Here is a 12048-nt window from a genome sequence, read left to right as displayed (position 1 = left end):
GTACTTGATTTTTCATATCAACAGAAAAATATACCAGGATAACCTGGCTTCTCTTGAGACTCCACTGCTTCGCTACATAGTTAATGATATGCTAAAGCCCACCCGCACGTTGATGGGATTGGTTACATATTTGTTATGTAGGGAACAGTGGTGATTTCAAACCACGTTTTTGAGACTGTCTTTGGTTCACTACAGTTTTAAGGAGAAAATTCTCAGCAATGGTGTCGACTGATGAATTTGCACATGGTTTGTCTTAAAGCATATTAAAAACACAACATAGACATATAAACAACATTTAAAAAATTGATTTTCACCACAGGGGGTCTTTAAAAAGTTATTTCATCAGAATACATAGCTGTTTTTGAGTGGCTGTCAGTAAAGCTTTTTTTTAACCAGGTCGTGTAGTTACAGCATCTACCACCAGGGTCATGCTAACCATCGCAACTGCTAACCTTGAGCTTGAAGTATTTGCACTTATGTTTCAAGTCTTTATTGTTGATCAACATAGTAATGTCTCTACTTTAACATGCTTTCAGATTACGTATACCATTGCTAAGACCTACCAGCCACTGAAACCTGGGACCATCCTCTCCTTCCAGAATGCTGCTTTGGGTAGTATTGGTGAGTTGTTATTAATTATAACGCAACAGATAAAAGCGAGGGAGGAGAGAAAATCCTGTGTTTATAGATAAAGTTATAGACATAATTTTTCCTTATCTGCAGTATGACTCCAAAATGGTCCCTGAGGGTTGTTTTGCAATGTTTATCATGTTTGAATATGAACTTTTTAAGATGTTTATCTGATGTTTGTACATAGTTAGAATGTGACATTTTCCATATGATGCTCTCATTAACAGATTAAAAATTGAAAGTAGAAATGCACAAATATGCAGGAATTTCTTGTACATTTCAGTTGTTTTTGTCAGGTTTTTAACCATCAGCAAGTGAGGAAATGAGTTTCAGATCTGTATTATAAGAGTGAGCAATATTGTATTAATAAAAGTATATGTATGTGAATTAAAAGTCTTAATAAATAAACAGCAATAATGAGCTACATGTAATTTACTAAGTATTATTTTACAGATGAATGTAAATTTCATTTTTTTTTCTTGTGGTCATTTAGTGAAAATCATTCTTGATTTTTTTTTTTTTTTTTTTTTTTTTTTTTACTAAATATATGATTGAATGTTTACATCTTGCATTAAACATTTTGTATCTACTTAGCTATAATGGCTGAAATAATGGTTCTTTAAAAAAAAAAATCCATTAATTTTTTCAAGCGATTTCAGATTAAATAAAAAAAAATGTGATTTATATCTTCAAAAAGCTGAATAATTTTGAAATATAATTGTTTTCACCTAGTCCTAGCTGTGTGACCCACGCATATTTGATATTCAAACGAATCATAGAAGGAAATGTGAGCTAAGCCACATCTCTGAGAAGGAAAGTGACCGTCAACCAGATGAATAATGGAAAGTAATCTGAAACAGGTCACCTTCTAGCCCTTTTTCAACCTTGTCAAGGTTTGTTTGTAGTCAGTTCATGTTCATTGCACTAGTCCGCTTGCTCTCTAGCAAACAAATCGAGTTTGCAGCTCTCAGGAGGTTTTGCACATAAGCCGGATTTTGTAACCACTCCAAACGTTCAATGCCTCTCTTTGCTGTCTATAGAAATGAAGCAGTTTCTAAGCAACAGGCGGCGTGACCCTACCATGAACTGGTTCGAGAGTTCATTGGGTTGGGAGCAGGAGCTGGAGAGGACAGGTGCCACCGGCTGGAGGGTCAGCTCTGTCAATGACCGCTTTGAGATGTCCACCAGGTAGAGATCCTCTTTCTGACCTCCTGTGCTCAGATTAGTTTTGACTTTAGTGGCTGTTTTTAAACACAACTGATGGTTAATGTTCCACAACAGTTTACTAAATACATTTCCCACACATAATTTCTGATTAATAATCATTGGTGTGTTCAAAACGGTATATTAACATCCCATTTTTGCAGTATACAAAGGTAACATCAGGTGAAGACATCTTACACAAAATTGGATGTAAAAAAGCAAAATAATCATTTTAATAACATTACTGGCCACACTTGCTGATTTATACATGCAAAGAAGTAAAGTTATATAACAGCTATATATACAGTAGTGGCCAAAAGAGATGTCCGGCATAGGAAAATTAACTAAATTTACTAAAAATGTGTTAAAGATAGCGTAATTGTTTTATTTGTGAAAACGCAATGAAATTATGCGGACATAATTTTTGGCCAGGCTGTCATACAAAGAAATTATGTTGAAAGAAATTATATGTAGTCAATGTATGCTTTTTTTCTTCTTTTTTTTGGCAAAGTAAAATAAAACCTGTAGCTGTATTTTACTCATTTTTTTGTCAAATAATTTAGTCAGATAAGTACATTAACCAAGTTCCCTCATATTTAAAATATTTAAAAATATAAAATATTTTCCTCATATTTTTTAATGGTTTAATTGAACTTGTAGGGTCATTAAAAACAAATCCCCAATCCAATTCCCTCACTTTTGTCAACTACTGTAGTTGCATATTGCATGCTTATGCAAATGCTTTATACACTTTTAAGTTGAAGTTTGGGGTCAATAATTTTATTTATTTTTTTTTTTTTTGTAAAGAAATAAATACCTTTATTGAGCGAGGATGCATTAAATTGTTCAGAAGTGACAGAAAAGACACTTATAATGTTACAAAAGCTTCTATTCATCAAAGAATCCTGAAAAAAATGTATGTTTCCACAAAAATATGAAGCAGCACAACTGTTTTCAACATTGATAATAATAAGAAATGTTTCTTGAGCATCAAATAAGTATATTAGAATGATTTCTGAAGGATCATGTGACACTGAAGACTGGAGTAATGATGCTGAAAATTCAGCTTTGCATTTTAAAATACATTAAAGTAGACAACAGTTATTATCTTAAGTCTATATCTATTTGTGCCTGCAAGTACAGTGAGCTCACCACATAATATCATGTTTGCACAAGCGTGTCCAATCATAATCACATAATGTTCCATGTGGAAACTGCTCACACTTTTTTCCTTCTGTCTTCTTGTAGTCTGCCCAGATTCAATGTGGTTCCTCAGAGGGTCCTAGACACAGAGCTCAAGAAAACATTTGCCCACTTCAATGAGGGACGCATCCCAGTGAGTTCATTCTGACATCCCAACCCTTTTAAACACAACATGAAATTAAATGTGACATTATTTACTTCTTCGAATTGAATGTTCCAAAATGGAATGTTCCTAACTTTTGTTTTCATAATACTTTATATTGTTATCATAATCAGAATGTAAATGTTTTCTACCAAGGCCGCAGAGCAGGGCAAAATTATATTAACTTAAGTCCATGCTGTTAATTTTTCTTGGAACACAAAAGGGAACACACACACAAAAAAAGCTATTTTCCGTACATTGACAGTTTATAAAGAGTAAGTCTGTCAAGCTTCAAAAAAGACATAAAATCACCATAAAATGAGTACATATGACTTAAAGGCACAATATGTAAATTTTCACTAGAAGTCGCTTATTCAAAACAAAGGCAGAGCTTGATGACGCCTTGATTTCACGGAATCATGGGAGGTGTTGTCTTCACGTCTATAGCCAGTGAAAAAGAATTGGGGCGGGATGCAGAAATCATGTTCATGGATGAGATTATTAATGCTACTGCAGTATGAAGCAGAGCAGGGCCGAGTGCTGTGCGAGCAGAAACTAGGCCGCTGGAGCGATTGCTAATGAGAAACGAGTGCAACACACGCCTCGAGAGCAGCGGAACTTTTATTATGCCGTAGTTGCTTCTTCCGGTCAAGCGTATGTGGGGTAAAGCAGCGCTGTTTATCATATTAGATACATTTGTGTGTTGAAAGTTGTTCTAGTGCTACTATGAGACACTTGTTGCACACTGCAGTAAGCTAGATCGATATTAGGCATGGTACTCGCGGTAAATCAAGAAAACAAGATTTAAACAATAAGACTTACTGTGTTGAGCTATATAACATGATTAGTTTTTCTGTCGATGAATGTATTTGAACAGTTGCTCTCATGTCTAATAAAACACATAATATATTAAAGCATCTTTAGTGTTTCCGTGGTTTCTACAAAAATAAAACCAGACATCAGCGCGGGTGTGATGTCATTGATAAGCGACGCACGGACACAGTACGTGTCCTGGTTAAAATTGCATATATCTTTGGATTTAAACATTCTTGGAAACATTTGGGATAATGTAAGTGCACAAGTAAACAAAATATATAACATTGTTCTAGTGGCTTTTGGATATTTTAATCCAAAAATCGTACATATCGTTAGTCTTTTGAAGTTGTAGCTTTGTGCACGAACATTTATCTTCAGGGTGAACTGTTTAATATGGCACAGCTTGGTCTACTGAATGTCAAATGTTTTTTTTTTTTTTTTTTTAATATTGAAGCACATTTTATCATTTATAATAAAAAATTTAACTCCCTTCAGCGATGGTGCTGGCGACATCCACGCGGCAGCGACTTACTACGAATGGCCAGCTTCCAAAATAACATCTACCATGAGAAGGACGACATCAGGTTTGTCATTTTATTTTTTCAAGATAAAGTAGACATCCCTTAGCAGCAGTCAAGCATTCATCGATAAACAGAGCCGTTGTTGTCTGTGATCTTCAGGAACCTGGAGTTGGTGCTCTTTGGCGGACAGCAGCTGTGTGTGATTGTGGATCTGGGAGAGGAAATGCCGTCACCTGCAGATATCCAACTGGCTCACACGAGACTCCGGACTCTTTGTCTAGGCGGTCAGTACTTTTAGTTGATTTTTGATGACTTGATGATACCCTGGTGCAAAGGACAGATGTAATTTCCAGACTGGTTTATGCTGGTTGTTACTGTTCGACCTTGGTGATGCTGGCCAGGCAGGCTTGATGGGTCCAGCAGCACATCAGACAGCATCTAAAACAGGGAATTTTAAAGGAGTCCTATTATGTTTTTTACATGATCAACATTCTTTTGTGTGTAATGTTGCTGTCTGAACATGAAAAAAGGTCTGCAAAGTTACTCCAAAGGCAGTTATTCTTTATATCAGTAGGCACTGTTTCCCTCCCTGAAACACCTTGACTGAAGTCTTGAGTTTTTTTCCGGAAACGAGCGGGCGAGGCCTGGTTGAGTTGTGTGAGCAGTAGGGGTGTGACGAGACAGTTAGCTCACGATGAGACGAGACACAAGGGAGCCGCTTTCCAAATGCAGGGTTTCGAATGCGCGCTCGTGTTTTACTATCGCTACCCTATACTCCGTGAATAGGGAGCGGTGATGCTGAGCGCGCATTCTACAAAATAAGACTTTTGTCTGACGTATAGGCTCTGTTGCGCAATGAATTCTACGCCATGGACTTGTCAATAATCTCGCCACTTACTCTCGTCACGTGAACCGTAAACTCTGATTCCTGCTGCACTACGTACGATTATGCAGCTCATGTTGGATGAGCTGGATGGGATTGAAGCAATCATTATTTCTATAAAAAGCAAAATGACAGTGGAGGTGTAATGTAAACGTAGCGGTGGCATTTGCTATTCTAATTAATGTAAACGTAGTGGTGGCATATTCTATCCAAATTTCACCGCCAAATTTCCGTCATGGCAATATCGCTTTTCACCTCGATGAAAAATCTCATCATATTTTAATCTCGCGAGATCTCGCGTCATGAGATCTCGTCACACCCCTAGTTAGCGGTGTGTTCAAACTCGCAGTTATGGTAAGGGGTGTGACTTTTCCCAAACACCCTTGAAGCAGTTTGACCAATCACAACACACGGTTCTAGCTGACCAATCAGAACACACTGCGCTTTTCAGAAGGAGAGGCTTCATAGAGACAGGAACTAAACAGAGCATTACTGACAGACTGGGAAGAGAGGAGCCGCAACAGTGTAAAATATGGGAAAAAATAATGTTGTTGTTTTTTTTTTTATTTAACATCAAGCACGAAAACCTATTCTAGAAGATACCAAACACAAAATCAAGACTTTGTAAAAGGGCATAATATGACTTCTTTTAAAGGATGTGCAGTGTCACCCACTAGGTGGTTTCAACTGTGACCTCATAACTCTATTTTGGTCACAAGCCACTTCCTCTATTCTACTCAACTCCTGTAAAAGGTTTACCTTTAAAGATTCAGGAGGAGTCAGGTAGGCGTATAATATTCTATTCTTCGATTATATTATCTCAGTGTCTACTCTGGTCACCACCTTTAAACTATGGTCCAGATAACAACCACACCTTCCGTTCAGTGCACCACAGCTGGACAGCTATGCCCTTCTTATGCACTCTGTTGCAACTGGTTGGCAACTTTGACCGACTTTGTAAAGTCTGTCAGGATATCGCTATAAAAATCTATCTTTTTTAGACATTCATCTCATGATACCCCAAAATGGATTACTCTACAGCAATAAACAGACTGGGACAATACTATCAGAGTTTGAGAGCAGTCATCATTCTCATTTTATTATTTCTAGTAGAGGCGAAAGCTAAATACACCACTCTATGCCAGCTAAGCTGGAAGTTCAGTGGGCCATCTTAAAGCTTACCCTCTCCTTTACTCAGTATATGTAGAGTTCAGATCATATGCAAATGCCGCTAAACGCCACCTCAGTCAAAAATGAGATAATGATATTGAGCGAATGCTCTCTGTATATGAGAACATAATATACGTTCATCAAATACTTTAGCTTCAAATCCACAAAATCCCAGCGTCAGCACATTCAGAAATACCAGTTCGTTGGCAGAAACCGCTAAACGGCACTTCCCTTTAGCAGCAAAAGCCTCTAAGTCCACAGAAGAATGCACCGGAAGACGCAAATCGAAATGATGGTGTGTACGAGCATGATTTTATCATGTTTTGTCCATCGTTACAGTGGCAATGACAGGAGCATGCAACTCGCGAGCAAGTAAACACAACAGTGTTCCTTTTGCTGCTGTAAAAGTGACAGAAACGGACATTTTACTAAGTCTTGTTGTTCATAAAGGTGGACTTGGAGAATCTATTGGCTAAAGTGACATTTTTGGAAATAAGGCATTTCAATAACTGACTAATAACTTTTCACTGCCATTAAAGTGAAATTACTGAACCTAAACATATGAGCCTGGTAAAAAATGTCCATTTAAAGCTGCAGTCCGTAACTTTTTTGGTTAAAAATGATCCAAAATCAATTTTTGAGAAAGTACATAACCAACCGCCGTTCATCTTTGCGTCATTATGTCACATCTGTTTACATAAAGAGGGAGTCCCAGCTAGTAGGCTATATCACATTGTGAGGATACTCCAGGCCTTTTCTCACAGCAGCTGGAATAATTAAACTTATCATTCTGATGGCGGACTGTATGGTATGACAAATTAACGTTAGAGATTACACTGTACAGAATTTGAAACCTACAGGTAATTTGAGAACAAAGTATAACAATAATAATAATTTGCACGGTTTGACGTGATATGAGCTAAGCGATCGTTAGATTTAATCATTATTGGCAGCGTGATTTATTGTAATGCTTTTTTTCTCAGTTGGTCAGAACAAGTGGCAGATTTGTTACTTACTTATTCAGGTGACATTTTCTGGTGAAAATTCTAATTTTGGCCATATTTCCGAGACTACAATCTGTGATTCCGACTGACAGCCACACATTCCCCTCAAAACATTAGATTCATGCCGATGCACAACCCACATAAAGATAATTCTGCAAATAACTGCAATTGCAGGTTTCAAACAGAGATGGCGACAAAGAGGCAAAAATTACGGACTGCAGCTTTAAAAGAAAACATGTCAGACAGAGTTAACCCTCTACCGCATAGTGTTGCCATATGGCAACATACTCTTTGTGTTCATTTCCCTGCCACTGTCTCTTTAAGAGAGCATTCTTGTTTTTTTTTTGTTGGTAAGAGAAGACCTTAGTTTAGCCAATGATGTGCTTTGGTTAAGTCACATGACATGCAATTTTTTTCTGTGGCGCGATTTCTGACAGACTGCCGTCTCTTGTCGGTAGTTGCTGAAAGCAAACTAAAACGTCAGTAACAAACAAGGACCCGCCCATGTCACATTCACAAAAAATTTTTTAACATCATCTCAGGTAAGGTATGATGACATATTCACCACTCAAAAAAGTTATTATGAAATTAGTTTTAAAGTTTTATTTATTTGTTAAATCGATAAAATGTCTATGTTGCCATATGGCAACACTGCGCAATAATGGAATGACATTATTATAATAGGTTAGCTAGCTAGCAGTAGTCTGTTAAGCTGTAACAATAAAAACATTAATGCTAGTGATATAATGTTGATTAGTTGTATGTCAAGGACTGCCACTGGCCTACCATGGTGTCTCAAAAAGGCAGGTGCAAGTGGATGTAAGTGTATTGTTAGGGTGAAGTGCACCAAATGTGATGTGTACATGTCTCACCTCTGAAAAAAAATGTTTTTTGAAGTTTCGTACAGAAAAAAGGTGAAGTTTCAAGGATTATGGGGGGTTCATGTTCATAACCTTCCTCATAAGATTGCGTAATGTTGAATTTTCATGAACTGCAATGTTTTTGGTTTTATGTCAATGTTTTATGATACATGATGAACAGTATTAGATTTGTTTTTAACTGTCTGCATTTGCAATTTAAATAATATTCACGAAAAACGTAATGAAATTCAAAGAATATAAAGCATTATTCACCAAAAGAGAATGGAATAAATAAAAGCACAAGATCTTGGAAAATAAGTACAAGGTGTTGTTTATAACTAAAGCTTATAATAGCACCAATTGATTCAATACAAACAACATTTCTGAGGAAAAATATTAACTATATACACTTACACTTATTCTAAGTTATTTCCACCATTGTACGTTTTTGCCATATGGCAACATATCATAAAGTACCTTAAAATAATATTTTTTTTCCCAATATTTTTTTTTTTACAGCACTTCAAGTTAAGCCTTTCTAAGAAAAGATAAAGAGTCATATTTTTTTCTATAGATTTATCATAATGCGTGCGGTAGAGGGTTAAAGGTTTTTGCATCTGAACTCTTCATATGTTATCCCTCTAAGAATGTCAGGTGTCTTCTGTGATCTTCTGTTGTTGTGGTCTGTAGCTGGCTTCCTCTTGCCGCTTGCTTAAATGCTCTCTATACATTATACATGTATGCTATATGCTATATATACATTAACATATTTCCTGCTTGCATTAATTGTTACATTACTTGCATCAATTGCTCTGTTTACCAGCATCAACACATTTCTTGCTTGTGTCAATGGCATTAGCAATACACACATTATTTTTATTGTAAATTTGATCAGATTTCTACCTTTCTAGACATTTCATTCCAAGCTATCTTCATATTTGGCAGTTACACACAACAATGCTCTTGTCCCCCAGAGCCCATCTTTACAGGATGTGGTTCACACGTGCGTGTTTTTTTCACCCTATGTAAACTTCATCATGGCCCCTAGAGAATCTCCAAGATCTTTAGATCTTTATCTAATTGTTTGGAAGAGAATGCTCCATTTCTTTTGACAAGGAATAATCCACCCAAAAATGAATATTTCTTCTCGTCACACCCAAACTGAGACGATTAGTTTTTTTCTAAAATGTCTTTCGTCATTTGTGGTTAAATGTTGTGACTTTGTGCAACAGCTGTTTTGAGACTGGGAGACTTGTGTGCGGATCTGAAGATTTTGTGTACAAAGGTCAAGAGCTTCAATTGTTTGAAAAGATAAATTTTAGTCTTACAGAGATACAGTCTTGTTGTTTTGTCTGGCTTCACATTCCTCCTGCGGTTGAACCCACACTGGCCCGCAACATTCCTCATAGTGGTGCGAGTTCAAAGAGCAGCTCGCCCAGTCCCACCACAGACTTTTGTTTCTCCACATTTTTCTTGAATGCGCTGCATTTTTGCATAGTCTGTTCTGTTGCATGATACCATAGAATGCTGGAAAATTCCAATTGGTTCTGAGTAGAAGGTAGTGATGTGATAGACTGATATTTCAGTCAGGCTGATATTTGGCCATTGTGAGATTATTGGCATAGACTGTGCAAGAAGGACAACAAAATGTACAGACATTCTAGTTGCTTATTGAGTTAAAAAATATTGGCCAATGTTTTAATTTTTTTTTTTTTTTTCAGTTTTTGTTTTTCAGTTTTGAATACCTAATGTGTGGTAAATAAGTGTTTAATTTAATTTCAATTTTATATATGCGTTGTTTGCTATAATTAACTTTTGTTATGTGAATTGTGCATTTTATGTTTCTATGTATTTATTCTACACATTTGTTGCATTATTGTTTTGTTGGATTTGTTTGCTATAATTAAATTTTATTACGTAAAATGTGCATTTTATGTTGAGATTTATTACATATAATATTATTTGTTTATATATTTGTTTATTTATTAGCCGCATTTGTTGCATTTTTGTTTTGTTGGATTTGATATGATTACATTTTATTATGTAAAATGTGCATTTTATATTTATAATTATTATTTACGTTTATTTATTAGCCATATTTGTTGCATTTTTTGTTAGATTTGTTTGATATAATTTACCAATTTTTACATCATAAAATTTAATGATATTTCTATTTATATATTAGCCAGTGACCAGTTGTTGACTATTGTTGTTGAGCAATTGACTAATGTTGTTAAGTTTTACAATGTGCCAGTCAATAAAATGTATTTTCTTCTCTCTGCCCTACAGACATTTCATCATCTGTATCGGTACCTGATGACAAGTGGCTCTCCACACTTGAAAGCACTCGCTGGCTCGACTATACCAGGTATAGTGTATATATATATATATATATATATATATATATATATATATATATATATATATATATATATATATATATATGTGTGTAATGTGACCCTGGACCACAAAACCAGTCATAAGGGTCAATTTTTTGATATTGAGATTTATACTACATCTGAATAAATAAGCTTTTCATTGATGTATGGTTTGTTAGGATAAGACAATATCTGACCGAGATACAACTATTTTAAAAATGAAAGTTGTCCAAATTAAGTCCTTAGCAATGCATATCCGCTCACAAAAATAATTTTTGTGTTATATTTACGGTACGAAAATATAATCATGGAACATGATCTTTAGTTAATATCCTAATGATTTTTGGCATTAAAAAAAAGTTGATAATTTTGACCTATACAATATATTGTTGGCTATTGCTGCAAATATACCCGTGTGACTTCAGACTGGTTTTGTTGTCCAGTGGTCACATATGCGCATGAATATAAATTTAAACCATATCACACTTTGGGTGCATCATGAAGAAATGTTCTCTCATCTATTCTTGACAGCAGTTGTTCTCTGACTATCATATCACTATTACTATTTCTGCACTGTACAGTATGCATACTATGGACAGCATGTGAATCTCGTCTATGCTAGAAGACCTACACTTTATTTGCTAAAATGCACTGTATGCAAAAGAGCATACTGCATCCTACAATGCAATGCACTAAATTTGAACTTTTATTTCCAGTGTGACGTATTTGATGTTGCCTTTATCGGTGAATCACACTGTCTGTGTGCTTTAACCTGCTGTGTTTGATTCCACAGGTGCTGTCTGAGAAAAGCCGCAGAGGTCGCTTGTTTGCTCAGAGGAGGTCACATGACTGTTGTTCTCCAAGGTTAGTCACACTGATCATTAACGGTCACCTGACCCGAATCTGAACTTTGCACCCCACTAGCACACAATGACTTGTGTGTCTTTACTGTTTACACACATACAGCAAAATCCAATATGTGCTGAATATCAGTGAGAAAAACAGAAATTAATATAACCTTTGGCCTTTGAGTGTGCACTACTGTTCAAACGTGTTTTAAAGAGGCCATATTATGCCCTTTTTCAAAGTCTAGATTTTGTTTTTTGGGGTCTGCTAGAATAGGTTTTCATGTTTGAATGTTCAATAAACATGATTTTTCTCATATTTTACAGTGTTGCGGCACCTCTATTCTGAGTCTGTCAGTAACGCTCTGTTTAGTTCCTGTCTCTATGAAGCCT

The 12048-nt window shown here is 35.9% G+C and overlaps 1 protein-coding gene across 1 annotated transcript in view; it reads left to right on the top strand.

Moving 5' to 3' along the window:
• Positions 1-12042, top strand: part of mtmr11 (myotubularin related protein 11) — a 29737-nt gene extending 17695 nt beyond the window's left edge. The window contains exons 6-12 of the mRNA XM_048153916.1: positions 537-621; positions 1671-1818; positions 3082-3169; positions 4490-4578; positions 4675-4799; positions 10722-10800; positions 11604-12042. Of these exons, the coding sequence (XP_048009873.1) occupies positions 537-621; positions 1671-1818; positions 3082-3169; positions 4490-4578; positions 4675-4799; positions 10722-10800; positions 11604-11679 (690 nt within the window). The 3' untranslated portion in view covers positions 11680-12042. The remainder of the gene's footprint in view (positions 1-536; positions 622-1670; positions 1819-3081; positions 3170-4489; positions 4579-4674; positions 4800-10721; positions 10801-11603) is intronic.
• Positions 12043-12048: the final 6 nt, after the last annotated feature.

Source organism: Megalobrama amblycephala, linkage group LG13 (genome assembly GCF_018812025.1).
Source record: "Megalobrama amblycephala isolate DHTTF-2021 linkage group LG13, ASM1881202v1, whole genome shotgun sequence".
In the NCBI taxonomy this organism is placed as follows: domain Eukaryota; kingdom Metazoa; phylum Chordata; class Actinopteri; order Cypriniformes; family Xenocyprididae; genus Megalobrama; species Megalobrama amblycephala.
Note: the sequence above shows the minus strand (reverse complement) of the source record. Positions and strands in the feature narration are given on the sequence as shown.